Source organism: Naegleria fowleri (genome assembly GCF_008403515.1).
Source record: "Naegleria fowleri strain ATCC 30894 chromosome Unknown tig33, whole genome shotgun sequence".
NCBI classification, from domain to species: domain Eukaryota; phylum Heterolobosea; class Eutetramitea; order Acrasida; family Naegleriidae; genus Naegleria; species Naegleria fowleri.
In genome coordinates this window covers 1-22,368 of record NW_025407965.1, presented here as the reverse complement: position 1 = coordinate 22,368, position 22,368 = coordinate 1, and the positions used below count along the sequence as shown (strand labels likewise).

Here is a 22,368-nt window from a genome sequence, read left to right as displayed (position 1 = left end):
CTTTAAAACTTGATTGTCACTTCTTGTAGTAGAGCTTTTACCAACACAAAAAAAAACAACCAAACAACCCAACACTCAACAACTTAACCAATCGTCGCAATCATGGACACTACCACCTCTCCAGTAGTTGCTGATTCTACAACTCCAATGAACGCTTGTTCTGAAGGAGTAGTAGTCGTGGATGGAATCGAAATCAACAACGACGAGTCCTCCCAAATTGCTCATTCCTCACTTCAACCACCATTGCACGCGAATGGAGAAGAAGAAGAGGCTTCCTCTCTCCTCAAGAGAAAGAGAGAAGAAGAGGCTTCTAATGAAGATGGTCATGATAGTAAGGCTCTTGATGCTTCCTCTGAAGGCACAGTCGGCACCAATGAGGAGTCTTGTAACCATGAATCTCAAACCAAAAAGACAAAGTTGGTCGTCGTTGAGAGTTCTGAATCAACCAGTGAAGAGGATTCTTCGACTCAAAAGGTTTTTGATGACGATGATGGAACAGTTCATGGCCAGGAAATGGAGATTACTAAGGTGTCAAACTCAGAGGAAACATGTGACTCTCATAATGCTACAATTGAGGATGACGATTCGGTCGAACTTACACTCTTGTATGAAGATAAGGAACGTGCCTTGAGTTTTTATAAGGCTGTCTTTGGTGTGGAGGTGATCGAGGAAAGTGGTGCCAGTGTTCAATCTCCATCTTCATCACCATTGCCCGTCAATGAATCCACAACCTCTGCGAATGAAAAGGAGGATCAAGAAGAAACCAAGAAGGACGGTGATGACTCGTTTGAACCTGATTTCAAACTGAAGGGATACAAGTTGAGAGGAACTTTGAGTCCAAAGAAGAAGCAACGATCTTCTTCACCAACTATGGTGGTTGCTACTTCAGAATCTTCAACAGCAGCTAGTTCAACTGAAGTCAACCACGATCAATCATCAAGCGGCGTGACCACTGAAAGTAAGATCTATGTACCTGCCGACAAGTTACAAAGCACTCTTGAGAAAATTAAGGAATTTTCAGGTGCCTCCTTGTTAATGGTGGGCGAACAAGAATTTCCAGCCGTGATTTGTCCAGAAGGAAATAAGCTGATACTCGTTCCAACCAGTGTCTAGATGTGATTTGTGAATGTATCAAATTATTTCATCATGTGTGTAAATATCTTTCAATAAATTGATCGTTACATTCTGATGTTTGGTGCTTCATGCATCGAGGGAATTATCTCAAGTCAATTCGATGTGGAATTAGCGATTCTTGATAGTTGCATTTAATAAGGAACAGTAAAACAAGCATGAACAACTCATTAGTGATCTTACCAATGGCCAACTTTTCGTCCTTGTCTTTGCTATCCTCGAATATTTTCTGTCTCAATAATTCTAAATTGTCGATTTCTGCTATCATTACTCCAGATTCCATAGATAGTACATAAAGGATATGATGATCATCATCTCCTTTCTCATAATAAAGATCCCATGTTCCATGACCATCCTCATTTTCCTCGGATTTGAAATGAAGACGAATATTTCGCAGACACATATCCCCTTTAATGACAGTAAATCTAGGATACGCTTCATTGTCACTTCTCGTGTGCCATCTTTCATATGTCGTTTTTTGAAATATGTATTTTGAAAGTACTTCACAGACACTCTGACCATACTCATAAAAAACGAATGCGTTCATGAATGTGTTCCATCTATGTTGAATACTTTCAGTGTCAGACACAGAATGGAGCATAAGTTTTGTCTCTCGAAGACTTGATTTCAGCATTGTAAAATGATCAAGCAGCATTTTGTTTCTAAATTTCTCGTCTTTATCACGAGTGTCTGTTTGTTTTTGTGAATAAACCAAAGAAACTACTCTGTCTATCAATGTAAGCCCTGGATGTTGATCTTGCTCTTTTTTTGACTTTTTTTTTCTGTGATTATTATTGAATTCTTTGTGATTGTCTTTCATTTTCGCATCATGTTTGAATACTCCATAATTTCTCTTCTGTTGGGAATTACGTAATTGTTGGGAGGATAACTTGCCAAACTTCCTGATATCACTAGAAATTTTGATAGCGAGTACATGAATATTACTTTCTAACAACATTTCATACATTGCTTTAGTAGTAACAGAAAAATTAAAAACATCATTTTCACGTTCCGCTAGAAAATGAATGATGAGATTCAATATTTCGGAAGGGAGTTGATCAAGTCGAAGTTGCTGCTCCGATGATGAACTCGACATTTTTTCCAAAAAAAATGATCTCTAACATCTATCGTATGTTGTTGAATGATCAATATGAGACATGATCAATCGGAAATATTATTGATCAATATTATTTATTATTTAAATAATTAAATGAATTAAAAACAATATTAAATTAATCATAACACAGATGAAAAACAAGAAGGAAGATTATGTGCCATGCATTCTCTAAATAATCTCCTTCAGGGAGCCTATTTTACAGAAATTGATTTGATGGAAATTGCACGTAATTTAGATAGGAAGGAAGCTGAATTATTGCAAGCTGAATCCGGGGTGCAACAGCAAACAAGGACGAGTCATAACGTGAGTGATGAAGGAGATTTTAGTATTGGAGTTATTTCCACAAGTCTTGAAGTTTGGGGACTGAATTTAATTCCGATCACACATCCAAGCATTGTTCAATCCATCAGGTAAGATGATGCATTGCGTTTACTTTAGCAACACATTAACCATTGAATGATCAATATGATGTTTCATTCATTCGTTTACTGAAATTTGTTTCCATTATTATTGATCGAAATAATTTCATGATTCTCGAATTAATGTCCGACATTCAAATGATCCAATTTGCAATTTGTATATAATGATTTTTACGAACGGAATGAACAATGATTTTCTGTGATTATGCCTTCATTGGTGACAAACCAGAGAAAAACCTTGGGAAGAAAAAAGCTTTTATTTGCAATCATCTGGAACATTGGTTTGTCTTTAGAAAATTTGGAAATCATTGGTTTAATCTAAATTCAACATTGAAAGAACCAACCTATCTTTCACCTACTCATATTTCTCTTTTTATTGAGCAGTTGAAACAAGAAGGATATTCAATTTATGTTGTTAAGGGAGAATTACCTCCATGTGAGGCTGAGTTATATTCTGAAACATTTGATCCCAAATCTGTGACAAGTCGCTCACGTGCTTCATCCTCAAGCAGCCGACCTCAACAAGACAATACGATTGATTTTATTACAAAAATGCAAGAAAGTATTTTGTCTGGCACCGGTGCCCGACAACATCAACAATCCACTGTACCAATGCCAACTCCTAACATAAATAGTGATGAGTGGAAACGAGCTGTTGAATTTGCAAGAATGGAATCAATGTTTTGGGAGGCCAATCGTCACTTGACACAACCCCAAGCAGCAGCACAACAAACATCGGAAGACGACGAGGATGATGAAGATGAGGCGCTAAAGGAAGCAATCGAAAGAAGCTTAGAACAACAATAATTGACAGTTAATTTGGTTTCGCAATTGTTGGACTTATCAGGAATTGTCTAATGATCCTGAGGTACCATGCTACTCAATGAGTGATTTCCAAACAGGAATACTTCTAAAATGGATCAAAAACATGGCATTTGGAGTGAGACTAGATGTTGAACAATATGTACTATTCCATTCCAATATCAATTTTCTTCTAAAATTTCATCACTTCACTCTTTATTGGGATAAATAATTTCACATCCATAATCGAACGGTTTTGTGTTGTCAGCGACAAGCGAGACGATGATGTCTGCAGTCACTAAAAGTTGTCATACATTACAAAAACTTAATTTACCAATCTTTCAAATAGATGTTAGATTTCCTTTTGAAACCTTGTTGTATTGTGTCCCACAGAAGGACAGGTCTTTTGAACCTGCCGCCCACCTCAACCCTCACTCCAATTCAAATACAACCAATCTCTGTCGTGTTCAAAAGTGACTTCAAAACAACAGCCAAATAAATAGTGCCACTACCATACCTGAAAATTCAGACAAAAAAACGTCTCCTCCTCGATTCTGAAACACACTATTCCAGACACAACATTTTCTTGTAGAAAGAATATTTGGAATATATTCTTGCGTGTGTTTGAAAAGAACAATTGCTTTTGACATCACTCTCTCCATTGTTTAATAACAACGAGAACCACCACGAGTTTTTAAACCATCATCATCTCACTGTTGTCGTCGACATTGTTCTTCCGTTACGGACTTATTGACATCAAAGAGTTGAAAAGCGAAAGAGTTTTGTATTCGTTCAGCACCTTTCAACTTTGACAACAACACGAACCACAACAACAATCAATATTATACAACATCTCACCACACTCAGCAACACGCATTCATTCATCTCCATTCGTAGTTTGTAGTAACATCAGCGGAGAGTGATCCACAACAGCATCATCATCACGCCATTCTTCTTCGAGTTGACTTTTGAACTCATTTTCGTGTTCCTGTTCCAATCATCATACTCTCAAACGCACCATCACTCACCACCGCCAAGACCAACTTCTCATCATCAGCAAGCACATTGTCTGTTCTTCCTCTAACTCCATCATGCAACCTCTTGTCAAACTCTTCGGCCAAGCCATCAAGTTCAATAGTTTAGCCTCAACCGAAAGCTCCTCACGACAAGACGATGCCGTTCCACCTCAACACCTTCGAGCTGCGAGAGCAAACAAGACCAATTCCATCACTTCTACGGCGATCACCACTCATTCAGTTTTGAATTCCGTTGGTTCTGTTGGTTCTTCTTCCAACAATAACAACTCGACTCATCATCATCAACAACAACAACAAACCACTCCCACGACGAACACTTCATGTTCCTCCTCAACGTCGAGAAGTCATAACTCCTCTCCTTCCTCCTCTCCCAAACATGAAGATGATGATGCCTTTAATACAATGACTCCTGGAACCAATTCGGGTTCAGCCTCTCTCGATGGTTTGGATTATCTCTTGTTGGGACATCATTCACCTGGTAGAGGTGGTGTAGTTCATACGCCCTCCTCCTCGACCCATCCTCTTCAATATTCCACCACTGTTGGTTCTACGGCTGTTGTTGGAGCGACGACAACCATTCATTCCTCTTGGAATAATCCACACTCACACTTGGCCACCTCTGCAAATATGCATCCCTATGATTTACAACAACAACAACACTTTTTGAACATTCCATCTTACAACAACCCTCGTTTCTCAACGGAGAGTAGTACAGGTTCGAAAGGACTCTCCACCACACCCGTGGATGCTCATCATCCAAAAAAGCATTTGCCAAGTGGTTCTCTCATTCGTCCCTATCATCACTACAAGATTTTCTATTGTGGAGATAATCGATATAATCTGTTGCATGACATTGCAGTGGATCAATTTGTATTATCGAAATCGACAAGGTTGTACAAGATTGGAAAATCAGCACCTATTGATCGCTTGTCCTTGTCCAACTCTAAAATCACATCAACGAGGAGATCTTCCAATTCAGCTCACAATCCTTCTCAACATCATCATCATCAGCAACAACAACAACCTAAGAACATCCAGCAACAACAACACTCGTTCAATAATTTTCATCATCATCATCCTCTTCAAGTTACATCCTCAGCAGCAACAACAGACATGTTCACCACAAGTGCTGACCATCATCATGACGGAATGATGGTCGATGGCAACACAGATGCTTCATTTCTTCTCAAACCACCAGCAATCTCTCTCTCGCTCGCAGACGATGATTCTTCCATGTTGTTATCGACGATGGAACAGCAATCCTTACCAACAGAGGATTTCATGGATATCCAACAAGCGAGCTCTTTCTCAATTTCTTCGTCACTCTTGAATATTGCTCCAATGCCAACCTCCATTGGCCAACAATTATTATATTCCTTGTCAACGACGGCGAACAACCTTCCTCCTTCGAATTTATGCAACAACGGCCAAAACCATGCTCCGTCCATCAATGATCATCCAGATTGTCACATGAAAGATGATGACAACTACCACATGCTGTACAATACCAATGACGAAAGAGATTTATTTCAACATCACCACCGCCAACAACAACAACATTTGGATCCCTCTTTCATCATGTATCATAATCCACAACCCTATTTCAAGAGTTCTGTCGATAGTGTGACCTATCTTTCACCTTTCCTTAACAATCCAACAATGGACAATCCAATTTCCAACAATCTTTCGACTGACATTGCCACTAATGGAGTATATTTAACGAAAATGTCGAGCAACCATTCGTCGAGCTCTGAAAAAAATCCTTTCGGAAGTCATAGCAGCAATGGAACATCCTCCTCATCAAACAAGTCAGGTTCTCGCAGTTCCATCTTTGGTTCAAGTTCTAGTTTTGCAGAAGGTATCGAAACGACAGTCATTCATCCAATTGATATTCATCGATTTTTGTCCTCCTCCTCATCAGTCATGACTGCTGCCACTACAAAAACTAACTCTGGTCACATGTTTGCCAACAACTTTTCTTACATTACTGAAGAAATTATATTTGTGGCCGCTGGCTTTGATAGTACATTTTTCTTGAGTCAATCCGGAAGAATTTGGTCATGTGGTGAAAATGCTTGTCACCAACTTGGACATCCTGGAAATGATCTTGATGAAATTCGAGATGCACAATTTTTGAATATTAAGGAAATATTTTCTCGAGGGGAACATACATTATTCCTTGCCAATGATAACATGACCTTGTATTCGTGCGGAAGCAACAGATATGGACAGTGTGGAGTTGGTACTTTTGATCCAGAAATTCGCTCACTTGCAAGAGTCAAGAATAACAACTTTGGCACTGTTCAACAAATTCTCCAAGTTGTGTGTGGTTATGATCATACAGTTGTTTTGAGTGCGGATCACAACGTTTACATGTGTGGAGACAATACTGATTTCCAACTTGGTAACTCATTCCCTCAACATGTGAATACTCTGACCAAGTTAGACACCACAAAATTCACCAAATCTAGAATTGTCAAAGTTCAGGCAGGAGATTATCACACGATTGCCCTCACTGCAAGTGGAGAGGTATTTGTGACAGGATCCAACAATTATGGAGAAATTGGTAGCACTGGTACCAAAGAATGTTTCACTCTGCTGACAGAACTTTACAAATCGTTTGGCAACATTACCATTACGGACATTTTTTCCAACTCTCTGACTTCATATTTGCGTGATTCGAATGGCAATTTTTATGTGATGGGAGATAATCAATATGGACATGCCGCTGTTGGTTTTGCCAAAGATGTCATTCCACCCATGCGCTCAACAATTTTATCAGATCCAGATGTTTTAGATATTTATGTTGGAAAGTGTCACTTGGTCTATACGAAACGCTCTAAGAAATCTCCACAAGATGTCGAAGTTTTTTCACTAGGACTTAATGAATTTAATCAACTAGGCATTGAGTCAGCAGGAGCAGACGATCATCATATCACTCCTGTTCGCCTTTTGGATTTGGAGACCATTTATCAATATCAACAAAAGAGATGGAGAACCAAACGAATGAATATTGTCTGTAGCACCTATGCCACCATTGTGTATTTCACTCAAAGAAACGAACAAGAAACGACAGAACTTTTCAGACTTTTAATGCTTTGTCTCATACAGCCAGATAAATGGTTCAAAGCAGTTGAGGGTAAGAAGAAGTTGGAAATGGGATTTGATTTGTTGGGTATTGAGGGAGGTAATGTCAACAATTTTGCTGATATTTCCATGTTGTGTGTGGAGGATTAAACATTTGTACTGTGTTATTTCATTCAAAAGGATGATCTTTCATATAATACTCAGAGTATTTGCGAACACAATTTATTGAGCCAATTCACTCTTGACTTTCTCATTGTTGTATAAATCAATGAGTTGGTTGATGAAGCAGATGATTGGACAGTACTGTATTATTTATGTCGCTTTGCGAGTAGTAGACATTCTAAACCCTTGAATTAGAATTGCATCGACCGTGCTCATCCTCTCACTCTCATTAAACTGCAATTGTACATGAGAGCGAGAAAATTCCTAAATTTTCTCGATCTGAATTCTGTTCTCGTCAATTATCCTATAAAAGGAATATGGAGGACTTCCGACTCTAATAACAACATGTTGTCAAATCCAAGTCGCGTGTGCTGCTTTACTACGATGATAGTACTCAGAGCGGATGCATATCCAAATGTGCGCCTCGCATTCAACAGTTCTCTCTTTTCCCTTTCTCTTCTGCATTGCACGAGACTTGGTCGCGCATTCATCCACTCCATTGTGACCAAAGGGATTTCGTTTCATCGCCAATGTTTGAACAACAATCATCGTCATCATTGATAAAGCAAGTTCACTTCAATGGATATAGTGATTGAGCAAGTGAACACCAAGCTCTCCATATTAATCACATGGTCCAATTGTCGTCGCACCGTTTCAGTGGTAGAACATGCTACCCACTCTCCTCTTTCAGTGAGTGAAAAATTCCTTCTTCTTCTGCTGAGTTGTCTTGGTTCGAATCGCATTTCCAAGAGAATGGACAATTCTCGGTTTCCGCATCTCGAGCATTTTCCAAAAACAAAAAAAAAACAAAACAACAGCCAACAACTTGTTTTTCACTACTCACTATATCCATCGTTCGTGTGTGTGTGAGTGCTGCATCATCGTATTATTCATTGACAAATACAATTATACCACACACTCACACTCACACTCATTCACCATCACGACCAAGTGGTTCCTTTCTTTTCAAGTGAAATCAATCACACAAGTTGTTGTCATCCTTGTGGTGAGTGTTGTCGTCTTGTCTTGAAGAATATTGACAGAAGAAAGTTCTCTTTGACTCAATCCTACACTTTGAGTATTTGTTTGAACAGTAAGTGTTTGTTTGTTTGGTTGTCAACTGTTATGAATGATGGCATCATTATTGACGTTTTCAATCTGTCATTCCTACATACAACTTTCTCAAATGACCTTTTTTCAATAACTCGTATGAATGGGTGAATGGATAATGATGTCATGATTATTGAAATATACACATCATCATTACCTCTCAACATTCATTTCTCCAAATAATCTTGTGAATATCAAACAACATGACCACTCTCGTATTTGGCTTAACAATGACATGGCTGTCATGTATGGTCATGTTGATGATGATGACCCATGGATGTGGATTTGATTGCCATGTTCCTGACAACGAAATGGCTTTGTTTCTTCTTTCGGGATTATGACTGATTTGATCCGATTCGAACGTGTTGTTCACCCGAATCTCTTTTACCTGTCACTTTTCAATAGACATTTCAAAATATTGACATTTTTTAACAATTGTTTCCACATCATTGATTTGCCAATTGAATTGCCATGGCTGTCACTGCTTCTACCACAACCACTACTACTCACCAATCCAAGTCCTCCTCAAGAGAGGAACGAGATTGTGCCAAAGTAGCTCCAGCGACTCCAAGTTCACATGACGTTGCAGTCACCAAATCTTCCTTAAAAGGAATTTCATTCAGACACATTCACTACAATGCAGATATTGTTGAAACCACATCAGATCGTCCATGGAGACCATATCCATGGTGTTTGTGGCCAGATTGGTTTAGTGCATTTTTAGGATTGTGCATTATGGCTCCATTGACTCCACCAGTTATAGTTTTATTGACCTTGTCAAATGTTTGGATGACAGCGATTAAGAATTCATGGAATTTGTTTTTATCTAGGGTTCCCTTGATTCGATCCATTCCAGATTTGGTTTATGAGAAATTTGCTAAATATGCTGCTAAGAAAATTATGAACAATGAGAAAAATTCAGAGTTCATTCCTTCATTGTTGTGGTTAACGGTGTTGTGCCCAACTATTTTTGGAGTTGCTGTGTATAGATTGTAAGTAGCAGCTGTCATCTCTGAAGTCAATTTGTTGACACATTGTCATGTTTGTGTTTTTAACCTTCCTTTTCGACCTGACATTTGGCATCTCATTGAATTTTTTTCTCACGTGTGAAATTTCATCAAAATCCATGATACCACGCTATTTCACAACCATTTCACAACCATGTCAAAACCATCATTCATTACAATCATTTCACACAATAGCTACCATTATGGATTCGAATTTTGGTTCTTCTTCCTTTATCACTTACTTCGTTTGGGTCCTCGTTTTCGATTCTTTACTCATTTACACGTCCTTTTGCACAAGGAAGGTCACGACCACATTGGATTCTTCAATGACAAGACATTCCTTTGTAAATTGAACCATTGGTATGTTCAATGGTTCTTGGGACCTTTTTACGGCCAAGTTCCAAATTCATATTGTATCGGTCACAACAAGATTCATCACAAATATGACAATGGTTTGGATGACGTTCATACCAATATTGATTTAGATCGAACTAAATCTTGGAGTTTTATCATGTATGCACCAAGATTTGGCTCTTACTGGGTTGGTACTTCATGCTTCTTCCATTTTCTTGTGCATGGTGAATACAAGTTTGCATGGGACATTTTGAAAGGAATGATTGTTTATTATGGATTGTGGATGTTGAGTTACTATTCAATGGGATTTACTTTCACTTTTTCTTATGTGATTTTACCTCAATTGGAAGCTATTGTCTTCTTTGCAGCCATTTCTTACATGTGGCACTTGTGGATTGATCCTAAAGATCCAACCAATCCATACATTAACTCAGTGACCATTGTGCATGGACATGATAACGTTTGGGGTGAAGACTATCATGCCATTCATCATCATGCTGTTTCTGTTCATTGGAATGATGCTGACGCTCATTATGATCTCCATGAACAAGAATATGCCGATAACCAAGCAACCATGTTCACAGATTGTGAAGAAGGTGTCTTGTTGTATTGGATCTTTAGCCAACAATGGGATGAAGTTGCCAAACACTTTGTTGACAAGAGTGGCAAAATGACTCTTGAAGAAAAGAAGGAACTTGTCATGAAGAGAGCTCGATGTACTTTTGGTAAGAAGACCCAATACGGATGGAAACACATGCTGCAATTCTTTTTGGGAAAGCTTAAATCCAATTAAGTGTGAAAGCATTCCACATATTTCCACAAATTGTCATTCCTGATATATATACCTTTGCGTTTCTTTTTCTCTAACATAATTTATCCTAATCAACTCTCTCTTGAAAGTAAATATTTTCGTAATTTATTTTATAGAGCGACTGTTTTGTTGTAAGGCAGTTTGGATCCACCTCATTAGTAGAATCACTTCAAATTGTGCAATTTTTTATTGATCTTATTTTACACAACCTCTAAAGTCCAGTACGATAAAGCTGGATTTCTCGTTGCTTGAAAAATCTTCTTCCTTTGGTGTCACACAAAGCCAAATGAATGAAATATTTCACACTGAATTTCTTATTGACAGATTCTTCAGTGTTCGTTAATTTCCATGGCTCGATTGCCCTTAAATAAAGTCGAACAGGAACCTTCTCGTCTTTGGCAGGTGTTCCATCAATTATTTCAAATTTGTGCAAAACCTCTTGCTCAGAGTGGCCTTCATCAACTGCTGAATTTGATTTAAACGAAGAGGAAGGCATAGAAACTTGCAAACTTGGAGTTCCCAAAAGAGTCTCTTTTCTAATGATGCTCACTTCGGCCTTATCAATTTTAACATTCACAAGGAAAAATTGTAAATCTCCCAAAATGCAACCATTCTTAATATCGTGTTGAACATTGTTATATTTGATCGAAAGTAAAACAATTCCTTCCAATCCAACTTCCATTCCAATTCCAGGATCATCCTCTGATGGTTTTGGAACAATCTTTTGGACCCAAAACTCTTGTTCCTTGATAATTGTGTTGATAACTTTTACAGAACGATTTACAGTGACTCTCAAATAATATCTCACATCCACATTGATACCACGATAACTGTTCCATTCCTTGTCCACTGATTTAAAGCTAAATTCATATTCGGCATCTCTTGAGAGAGGACAATTTGGAGCAGTTGGTGGTGCCAATTCCTTCGAGAGGGATAAGAAAGTTGAAACGTTGCGGCCATCCAAGTAGGTGACTGAAGGAGTATTACGGAAAATTTTAGTGTTGTGTGTAAATGGATTATTTGATAATTAGGTTGATTGAGAATGTAATTTGAACATTTTGTGTATGATGATGATAAATGTCAATAATAATAATTATTCGATATCATCAGTGAATATAATTATAATAATCATGAATTTTAAATTATTATTGGTTGGTTGAATCATTGTTGTTGAAATATAATGAGTATCATCAACGTTAAAAGATTTCGTCATTGAATGGTCGTGTTTGTTACAAGTAGTTAATGCCGATGTCGAAAACAACACAAAGACCCATAAAAATTATGGAAATGAAGTGCCAAACCACACCACATACAAACAATAAATTTCACCTCTCCGATACAATACATCATTACAGAACAACCTACCAATTTCTCCAAATAATTCAATCGTGATACCAAGATGGTCAAAAGGTTTCTCGACACTCAGCTTAACCTTTCCTTGAATTGGATCGGATTGATCAAAAACAAGCAATCGTTGTTCAACTCCTTCGTTTCCAAATCTATCTTTTGGATTGTTCACCAGTATAGTAGACTTTCCAGTTGTGGCTTTTCCCGATGGCTCTAAATCAACATCCACTGTGCAGGGAGGCTTAACAATGGAACCAAACAGTTTTTTCATTTTTTTAATGCGAAAGATTTTTCGAAAATCTTTTTCTGAATATTCAAATTTATTCAAAGAAACTCGTTGGATCAATCATAAATGATGGAATGAATTGGTTGTCATTTTCTGGGGATGAGAATGAATGTGTAATGATGGAAATGTCACACAAGATGTGGGATCTCTTGAAATTTCGTGTAAATTTGGAATTTGGAATTGTGAAAATGACACTGAAATATCTTCCCATGGTTGCACGAAGTGAAGTGTTGTTATTGAGAGAGATGTGACCTCGTGTACATTCTCTGAGCAGACTATCCAGATCAAGTAAATTGTACTTGTCCGAAACTCTTGGATAAAAAGGTGAATCAATTGCCTTACAGAGGGTAAAGTGAATTCAATAATCAAATTTTCAAAATAAATGTCCAATGAATTCCAATCAACAACCATTTCAGATCGAATAAAAGGTAGTGCATTTGTTGTTAAATAAATATCGTATGAAGAGTTTTTTGCATTCGAAAAAAACTTACCCATCCCGCAATAAAGACCTTCTTATCCTTAGTGACTATGATTGAATTGTAGCCACCACATTCTATCCTGTCAATATTAGAGAATGGTGAAAAAGAGTCCAGCAAATGAGGGCCATCAATCTTTTCATATAATGTTGAAGTTTTTCCGAACTAATGGGACATTTGAGAAATGTATATTTGAAAAAGGATGGTATCATTCAAGCAAGTTGAAAAACCATAAATAATACTTACCTGACTAAAATTATTGTATCCAAAAACGTAGTATTTGTTATCGACAGTTTTCACTGCCACAAAGAAAAGACCAGGAGAAACATCTTCCACTTTCTCTGAAATTGGAACTTGGGTGAATTTATGACATTGATAGGGTGAACCGAGAGAAGTTAATCCATTGGCTGCATAAGTACTATCTCCACATGCATACAAAGCTCCTGTCTCTGTTAGCAAGAAGGATGTGTTGTAGGTTGCATAAGCCTTACATATTTTATCGGAAATGTGAGAAACATCAATTCTGTTCATTCATGGTGGGTGGTGTGAAAAACGTCATTGAAAAAGTGTAAAACATTTGACAACATTGCGCAAGAAAATGTAAATTTCACAACCTCTCATCACCACTTACCTTACAAATTTTAGTTCAGAATACCACCGATCAAGACAAGCTAATTGTGTACTTGCTATTGTAAATTTGAAAATTAATGTAATATTTTTCATAATTTTTAAGGATGTCGTATATAGTGATTCCATTATATATTATTTTTTAAAAGTGTGACAATTCGATCATTCAATTATTATTATTATTGTTATAGAAATTATATCATCATCACGTGTGATGATTAACGTGCACAACCAATGACTTACAATTCGACCCATATCCAAAAACTTTTCCACTCTCCGAAACAAACAATGCATGTTCATTTCCGAGACCAACATGAATAATCTTCTCGCCATCAAAATATTCATTCCGATCTATCTTGCCATTCCATCCATCTTTTTCCGTGTAAACATAAACATCGCCTTTTCTCGTGAGAAGAACACAATAGGTATGACCAAAAACTTGTTCAATCGGATCTTCTAATGTTTTCTGAATCAATTGAAATTGATCGGGATTATCACTCTCTAATCCCATTCCTGATCTCCAATTTTCAAATCTCGGATCATCCTCTGAGAGGGTAATAAAACAATGTCCTTCATGGGACAAGCACACTATGAAATCCTCTCCAGCTACAATATTTTGCACCCGAAGTACAGAAGTATCATAGACACAGACTCGTTTTGATGTATTTCCACGACTCATGGATCCAGAAAGAATTGCAAATGATGCATAATGAGAGAGCCTTGATGTTGTTTGTGAGAGTGATTGTTTCCAATTGAAATTATGGGCGTACGGATAGGGTGAATCAACAATATTTTGTGGACTCTCAATGGTGCTATACCCATTATAATTGATCGAGAGGATGGGATTCAAGCGATCGATCATTTTGTGAATTGAAAATTTTTTTTTGTGATATTTATTTGGAAACGCAGCTCAAGATGACACTAAGTGATATATTTGGAAGAATACAGAGTTTTAAGAAACGTAAAGCTGCGTTCTCAGGTAAGGTCAGAAACGATTGTTAACAGCAGTAGTTTGTGATAGCGGAATGGTTTTGATTCCTGCAATGCTTCGCTGAGGAAATTTAAATAGATCGGATTTTAGGATTGGATTAGATTGACTGGTAGAAAGTTCAAAAATAATCGCTGGAGCAATCCGATCCATTCCGTCGATCCTGGTTAATTGAATTACCTCACTGAACACAAGCGCTCTTTGCTTGTCACTAACGAAGGTTCATATTGTGATGTCACAGCAGGTTAGGCATCAAGTTCATTTCAGTCTCAAAAAAATTAATAATAAAAATGTCCAAGGATGGTGAGAGAAAGGGTCTAATCATGTCCAAGCTCGTTGTTTGTATGATCTGCCTTTTGTTGGCTATACAACTGGCATTTGCTCAAAAGATGGGCTTTGAAACCGAGTCCAATACTGCTCGTTTCCAAGGAGGTGTTTCAAATCGACAAGTGACAGAAGTTACATTCAATGGACAACAGGGACAAGTAAGATTGAGAAAGGTATGTTTTGAGTGTTTGGGTTTGTAAAGACTTTGAAAACATGGTTGATATTGGCTTCTGATGATGATTTCTCTCGAACTGTTTGAAAAAACATTTTCATTGAAAATCCATCTTGTTCACTACAACAACCATCATAGGGTGACTTGGTGGATCATGCCCCAGGATATCAACATGGCCAAGTACCACTCGTTCATCCAACTTTTGAAATTATTGATCAAAACACACATCCTGTGGAATTTGTGAGCGATCCGATTCCTTTCGCAAGGTAAGTCATCACACTCACACACGATCATCATGTTTCTCAACACGATGAACTCTCTTTCGCACATGCGAAATGGTTTTCTCACTGATATTGTTCTTTAAAACTCACACAGAGGTCTCAATGACATTTGTCGAGTCACTCAAGATTTACAGCAAATGCTCGACCATGTTCGACAACAAGGAAACGAAAACAACATTTTAGACAATTATTTCAGACAACGTGGTTTGAATTTAGTCAATGCAAACAATGGAGCAGTTGATCAGGCCTTACAAATTACCTTTTCTTTCCCAATTAACAAGGGAATGTTTTCATTGAGAGCCCTCTCTCGTTTCCTGGCAGCAAGACAAGCAGAACCAGCTCCACAAAATCAACCTTCATGGTTCAAAGCTGTTGATTATCCACTGTTTAGTCATATCATCACATTCATTGATACCGATCAACACTTGAGTAATTATCCTGACAATGTCAAGTTCTTCCTCTTTTTCATGCTTCAGTACTTCTCATTGGGATCACAAGGCAATTGTAATGCTGGACCTTATGCTAAACTCGTTTCAGGAATGGTTCTTCTTCGTACGAACATGTATGAATTTGTGAATCATGGTGGTCAACAATCGGTTCGTAACTTGTTGCAAAATCCACTGAACACTGTTGTGGAAGCCTATGAGCGTTTCAGAGCTTACTTTAATCCTATTAGAGGAGCCACACCTCAACTTGGAGAATGTGTTTCACATCCTAACTGCATTGGTAAATGTTTTGGCCAATCCGACACGTATTACTTTGCCAAAAAGTATGAATTGAACACAAATTTTCCATTCTCGGCCAATGAATTTTTCCAAAACTTGTTCAGAAATAATGGAAGAGATTTATTCTCCACTAATGGAGCTGTTTTCGACAATGCATTTGGAAGATTTGGTGTCAATGTGGGTGGTCAAGCTACTGTCATTTATGAAGTTCGTTTTGTGAATGGTTTCTCTTATAGTGGTTCACAACAATCTGCCGCTGCTGTGCAAAGCAGAATTCCATCTTATTTCAATTTAGGAAATGAAATTATGAATCAAAATAATTTACAGCAAGTCGATGTTGGAGTAAAGATTTGCGATCATCAACATCAATTGGTTGCATTGCAAGCTCCTCAACCACCACAAGCTCCTCAACAACAACAAGTTCACAACATGAGACAAAACAGAAGAATGGTTAATGATGCCATCAAAGATCAAAGACATCAAAGAAGAAATTCAATGCCAAATTTGGGAGGTGCTCCAAAGAATCCAGCACCAACCAAATACAAGGAAGTTGCGGCAACTGTTCTTTCTAATGATGAGCCTAACAATATTAGTATTTTGAGAGAAGAAAGAAGAAAAGTTCGTGTTCAAAAAAGACTCGACCGAGAGTTAAGAAGAACAAAAGAAGGTCAAAATAATCTTTCTCAACAACCTTCTGAGGCTCAAATAAGAAGAGAGGCATTGAGATTGGCAAGAGAAAAGAAGAGATTGGCTCGTGAGGAAGAACGAGATGTTGCAGCTGGTGTGAAACCTGTGACTGAACAAGATTTGCAACAAATTATTCAACAACAGGAAGAAAAGAAGAAAGTACAAGTTCAGCAGACCATGACACCTGAAATCACTCATCAAGTTGTGAAGAATGGAAATGGTGTTCATGTTAATATCAAATTGAGATTATATGATTAGGATGTGACTCACACAAATTTACATGTTGGAATTACATAAAAATCTTCGTGATTCAATACATGGACCATAGGTATTGCAAGATGATTTACTTGTTGCTTCGGTGGATAGGTTACATCTTGCAAATGATGTTCATTGCTCGAAAACAGGACACATTGTCACTCATGTCTCGCAAAGAGAAATAATTATTGATCTTTTTTTATTGATCACTGTTGTTTGACGGGAAAGATCAAGATGTTTACACATGTTAACAATATTTGCAAAAACCACATTGAAATGTTCATTGCATTACCAATTCTATTCGTTCGGATCGATTTGTTTGTCATCTCCACCATTATTCGCAATATTTGGAAGAATTGTTTTTGGTTTATTGCATCTATTCCTCGAGTTGTTGAAAACTTGTTCAAGAATGAGAACTGAAGAGAGGATGAGAAGCGAACTAAATGATGAATATTGTTCATTATGAATCTAAACACAGGTCTTGATTTCCGAAGGAACCTTCGAGATTCATAATGCTCGGCACAATGACCGTTTAACCCTTTAAGCTTTATGTTCATCATCAACTCCCAACTAATGCTTGATAACATTTCTGGTTAGTGGAGTGGATAACGAACATATGCTGACTTGATTTCATTGTCGATCGTTCGTTTTTTTTGACTGTATTACGGTGGTCCCGCTTAAGTTTACAGTAAAAAAAACTCGCAAAAATGAATGCAGCCTTAAACAGGCGGCCTTACACCTCTTCTACGACGATGCTTGTTTCGAAAGCAGCCATGATGAAATGCCTTATCGGACTCTTTCTGCTGATATATTGTTTTGCTATGGGTAAGTTTAACTCTCCGATAATTACATGTTGGTCGATTCCGCACATATGGCCGGAAAACGGACGGATCATCAAATCATCATTTATTTCCATGAAAATAATGCATATTCATAATACTTCATCACTCTGTACATCTTCTTAAACATCAGCACCTTTGGTGTGGGCACAAAACATGAGTGCAATTGAAATGTTGTACAAACTCTCCTTCTACCGGGAAAGGAGAGATAGCTATTATCAAGTTTACTTGGACTATATGGCTCAAAAAGAAGAGATTGAAAGGTCAAGAGTAAAACTCAAAATCAATATCACGGTGGAAGCTATTGAAACCAGTTATATGGATCTCCAAAAATTGAGGATACCTCTTGCTCAATATCAACTCATGCTAACAAACAAAAACAAGCAATACCAAAAACTATTGGAGGTTGAAAACGAACTGAATAATTTGATTGAACTCACTGACATTGGTTTTTTAAAAACACAAGACATTTTGTCAGAATTTTCCTATGTAAGTTAATCTTTGAGGTGTTTAAAGTTCTTTACCAACGATGCACCTTGCGATCCGTTGTCTACATGAAAATGAATATTGGCTTTTAAAATTTTCGATTGACTGACTCGACACAGAACATTTCCGATATACTCTACACACCAGAGAAGTGGCAGCTAAACCCTTACAGAAAGGTTCAGACTGGACTCAATTTGACAATGACGACCGGTTACCTTCCAAATCATGCCGTTGCTCATAAAGTTGCAAGAATACGAAACAGAATTTCGGCAGGAGCCAAACACGGCCTAATGCTTCACTACAATGGTTTGGTGTACTCTTGGGGAACAGATACAGGAGGAAGTTTAGGAAGAACTGACACAAGGGGCTATCCTTTAATGTCCATCCCAGTCGATTTACCAAGAAACCTTACTGTTCTTCAGCTTGTTTCTTCCGACTACTCAAATCTTGTATTGGCAGGTGATGCTTTGTACTCATGGGGACAAAACGCCTATGGAGAGGTTGGAGATGGTACCATTCTTCCAAGAAGTAAGCCTTTTAAAGTGTTTTCATGGGACTTGCAAGGACCAAAGAAAATTGAGCAAATTGCGGCCGGAACCAACACTTTCTTTGCCATTGATGAAAGAGGAAAGATGTATTCATGGGGAAAGAATGATAGAGGACAACTCGGAGACAGAACTCTTATTCAAAAACCAAGACCAGTTGACATTTATATGAAGGGTTCTTTGCAAAACAGAACGATCGTGAAGGTTTGTGCAGGAGATTTGCACACTCTTGTTCTTTCGAATGATAATATGTTATTTTCTTTTGGAGATAACACTTACGGCCAATTAGGAACAGGTGATTCGTCAACAAAAGTACCTTACGTCATGGAAGCTGTACCTGTAGTGATGAACCGCTCTTTGCTCAACAAGACTATTGTGGATATTCAGTGTGGAGATAATCACAACTTGGTTCTGACATCTGAAGGAAAAGTGTATGCCTGGGGACAAGGTACGAATGGAGCTTTGGGAACAGGAACCACCACCAATCAATTAGAACCCACCCCAATCACTGTCATACCCACGACCGCAAAGGGTATTGTGGTAAAGATATTTGCAAGGCATTATGTCTCATTTGCTCTTTCCAACACGTCACAAATTTACAGCTGGGGCAATAATCAGTTCGGACAGTTAGGATTAGGGTCAACAATTTCACCACAGTCATCTCCGGTCAAGATTGCAGACAACACCACTGTTAACGTATTGGAATTTGCATCCTTTAGCGCAGCCACAGTTTTCTTGACAAACAGTGGAGCATTGATGGGAACAGGTACCAACAGTTACAAGGAGCTATTCAATGCTACTACTACATCAACCTTTGCCAGTGTTTATACTGGAATGAGCACCTACGGATTTGCCATGGAAAGAAGAAAATATCCTTTCTTCAAGGTTGGCGAGGATTCATATCAATTTGTAGGAGACAACTATTTACTTTTCCCTGACAATGGATTTTACCTGTATAAGAAAAATTCGTCCATGGTAAATTTCCAACTTGTAGAGTATGTCAATAATACAGGCAGAATGTTCCAGGGATCCATTTACAATACTCACATACTCAAAGTGAACGATTACCTTTACATGTACGGTGGAGTGGTAAACAATACGATTTCAAAGGCAATTTATAGAGTCTCAGTGAGCAACATTGAAAAAGGTTGGGAGCTAAGTCGTTTTTCTTTGCCTTATCCAGTTGCATCAGGAATGTCCTTGCTAGTTGATGATTATTTTTACATTTTCGGAGGTGTTGTCAGCATGAATGACGGTAGTGATGACCCTGTACTTTGGATGAACGTGACTTCCACCATACTTCGAGCTCATGTTATGTCTCCAATGTCTTTCCAAGTCCTTAGCGACAAGCTTCCAGTTCCAATCTACAGTGGAATTATCGGTAGAGTCAAAGATTATATTTTCATTTTTGGAGGAAGGAATTCTGACGGAGATCCTTATGCGGATATTTTAAGAGCGTCCTATTTTACACCTTCAAAGTTTGAGAACACTTATGCCGTATTACCATATCAATTTTCAGACGGTTCAATGGTTGTGGCAGAGAATTGGGTGTACATATTTGGAGGATTTTACAGCGGAGAATTTACTTATAACTCTGGAGTGTTCCAAAATCAAATAGTTGCGGCACCTTCTGATGAACCTGTTGGATCTTGGATCGTCACAGATTACACCATTCCTATCACTGTAACTGCTACCCCTGTGCTTGAGGAAGATCAATTGTTCTTATTTGGTAATGATATCCGTGTTTGGAACAGCTTCCTCCTCTCCAACAAAACCTTCACCATGTTTAATTGTACTTTCCTGTTGTAAGCATGCAATAGTGTATAAATTATCTCGTTTGTTTTTGTGTGTAGTTTAGGTTTGGGTTTGGGTTTGGGTTTGGGTTTGGGTTTGGGTTTGGGTTTGGGTTTGGGTTTGGGTTTGGGTTTGGGTTTGGGTTTGGGTTTGGGTTTGGGTTTGGGTTTGGGTTTGGGTTTGGGTTTGGGTTTGGGTTTGGGTTTGGGTTTGGGTTTGGGTTTGGGTTTGGGTTTGGGTTTGGGTTTGGGTTTGGGTTTGGGTTTGGGTTTGGGTTTGGGTTTGGGTTTGGGTTTGGGTTTGGGTTTGGGTTTGGGTTTGGGTTTGGGTTTGGGTTTGGGTTTGGGTTTGGGTTTGGGTTTGGGTTTGGGTTTGGGTTTGGGTTTGGGTTTGGGTTTGGGTTTGGGTTTGGGTTTGGGTTTGGGTTTGGGTTTGGGTTTGGGTTTGGGTTTGGGTTTGGGTTTGGGTTTGGGTTTGGGTTTGGGTTTGGGTTTGGGTTTGGGTTTGGGTTTGGGTTTGGGTTTGGGTTTGGGTTTGGGTTTGGGTTTGGGTTTGGGTTTGGGTTTGGGTTTGGGTTTGGGTTTGGGTTTGGGTTTGGGTTTGGGTTTGGGTTTGGGTTTGGGTTTGGGTTTGGGTTTGGGTTTGGGTTTGGGTTTGGGTTTGGGTTTGGGTTTGGGTTTGGGTTTGGGTTTGGGTTTGGGTTTGGGTTTGGGTTTGGGTTTGGGTTTGGGTTTGGGTTTGGGTTTGGGTTTGGGTTTGGGTTTGGGTTTGGGTTTGGGTTTGGGTTTGGGTTTGGGTTTGGGTTTGGGTTTGGGTTTGGGTTTGGGTTTGGGTTTGGGTTTGGGTTTGGGTTTGGGTTTGGGTTTGGGTTTGGGTTTGGGTTTGGGTTTGGGTTTGGGTTTGGGTTTGGGTTTGGGTTTGGGTTTGGGTTTGGGTTTGGGTTTGGGTTTGGGTTTGGGTTTGGGTTTGGGTTTGGGTTTGGGTTTGGGTTTGGGTTTGGGTTTGGGTTTGGGTTTGGGTTTGGGTTTGGGTTTGGGTTTGGGTTTGGGTTTGGGTTTGGGTTTGGGTTTGGGTTTGGGTTTGGGTTTGGGTTTGGGTTTGGGTTTGGGTTTGGGTTTGGGTTTGGGTTTGGGTTTGGGTTTGGGTTTGGGTTTGGGTTTGGGTTTGGGTTTGGGTTTGGGTTTGGGTTTGGGTTTGGGTTTGGGTTTGGGCCTGGGCCTGGGCCTGGGCCTGGGGTTTGGGTTTGGGTTTGGGTTTGGGTTTGGGTTTGGGTTTGGGTTTGGGTTTGGGTTTGGGTTTGGGTTTGGGTTTGGGTTTGGGTTTGGGTTTGGGTTTGGGTTTGGGTTTGGGGTTTGGGTTTGGGTTTGGGTTTGGGTTTGGGTTTGGGTTTGGGTTTGGGTTTGGGTTTGGGTTTGGGTTTGGGTTTGGGTTTGGGTTTGGGTTTGGGTTTGGGTTTGGCTTGGGTTTGGGTTTGGGAGCAATACGTAACTGAACGAA

The 22,368-nt window shown here is 38.7% G+C and overlaps 8 protein-coding genes and 1 pseudogene across 9 annotated transcripts; 6 read left to right on the top strand and 3 right to left on the bottom strand.

Moving 5' to 3' along the window:
- Positions 1-102: 102 nt before the first annotated feature.
- On the top strand, positions 103-1,113 carry FDP41_002986 (uncharacterized protein; the record flags this gene model as incomplete). The annotated part of the gene is made up of 1 exon (XM_044706239.1): positions 103-1,113. The coding sequence occupies one exon, from the start codon at positions 103-105 to the stop codon at positions 1,111-1,113; it is 1,011 nt and encodes a 336-aa protein (XP_044562377.1).
- Positions 1,114-1,216: 103 nt separating this feature from the next.
- On the bottom strand, positions 1,217-2,098 carry FDP41_002985 (uncharacterized protein; the record flags this gene model as incomplete). The annotated part of the gene is made up of 1 exon (XM_044706238.1): positions 1,217-2,098. The coding sequence occupies one exon, from the start codon at positions 2,096-2,098 to the stop codon at positions 1,217-1,219; it is 882 nt and encodes a 293-aa protein (XP_044562376.1).
- A 143-nt stretch (positions 2,099-2,241) lies between these two features.
- Positions 2,242-3,474, top strand: FDP41_002984 (uncharacterized protein; the record flags this gene model as incomplete). Its single annotated transcript, XM_044706237.1, has 4 exons — positions 2,242-2,260; positions 2,379-2,658; positions 2,897-2,948; positions 3,049-3,474. The coding sequence occupies 4 exons, from the start codon at positions 2,242-2,244 to the stop codon at positions 3,472-3,474; spliced, it is 777 nt and encodes a 258-aa protein (XP_044562375.1).
- Positions 3,475-4,559: 1,085 nt separating this feature from the next.
- On the top strand, positions 4,560-7,742 carry FDP41_002983 (uncharacterized protein; the record flags this gene model as incomplete). The annotated part of the gene is made up of 1 exon (XM_044706236.1): positions 4,560-7,742. The coding sequence occupies one exon, from the start codon at positions 4,560-4,562 to the stop codon at positions 7,740-7,742; it is 3,183 nt and encodes a 1,060-aa protein (XP_044562374.1).
- A 1,593-nt stretch (positions 7,743-9,335) lies between these two features.
- On the top strand, positions 9,336-11,018 carry FDP41_002982 (uncharacterized protein; the record flags this gene model as incomplete). The annotated part of the gene is made up of 2 exons (XM_044706235.1): positions 9,336-9,856; positions 10,067-11,018. 2 exons carry the CDS (start codon positions 9,336-9,338, stop codon positions 11,016-11,018), a joined length of 1,473 nt encoding a protein of 490 aa, XP_044562373.1.
- A 229-nt stretch (positions 11,019-11,247) lies between these two features.
- Positions 11,248-12,654, bottom strand: FDP41_002981 (uncharacterized protein; the record flags this gene model as incomplete). The annotated part of the gene is made up of 2 exons (XM_044706234.1): positions 11,248-12,008; positions 12,402-12,654. The coding sequence occupies 2 exons, from the start codon at positions 12,652-12,654 to the stop codon at positions 11,248-11,250; spliced, it is 1,014 nt and encodes a 337-aa protein (XP_044562372.1).
- A 49-nt stretch (positions 12,655-12,703) lies between these two features.
- On the bottom strand, positions 12,704-14,634 carry FDP41_002980 (uncharacterized protein; the record flags this gene model as incomplete). Its single annotated transcript, XM_044706233.1, has 5 exons — positions 12,704-13,006; positions 13,161-13,310; positions 13,392-13,668; positions 13,777-13,831; positions 14,016-14,634. The coding sequence occupies 5 exons, from the start codon at positions 14,632-14,634 to the stop codon at positions 12,704-12,706; spliced, it is 1,404 nt and encodes a 467-aa protein (XP_044562371.1).
- A 416-nt stretch (positions 14,635-15,050) lies between these two features.
- Positions 15,051-17,210, top strand: FDP41_002979 (uncharacterized protein; the record flags this gene model as incomplete). The annotated part of the gene is made up of 3 exons (XM_044706231.1): positions 15,051-15,260; positions 15,398-15,525; positions 15,635-17,210. The coding sequence occupies 3 exons, from the start codon at positions 15,051-15,053 to the stop codon at positions 17,208-17,210; spliced, it is 1,914 nt and encodes a 637-aa protein (XP_044562370.1).
- Positions 17,211-17,959: 749 nt separating this feature from the next.
- On the top strand, positions 17,960-22,368 carry FDP41_002978 (annotated as a pseudogene). The gene is made up of 4 exons: positions 17,960-18,032; positions 18,180-18,535; positions 18,652-20,882; positions 20,931-22,106. Coding segments are annotated over exons 1-4 (3,836 nt in total).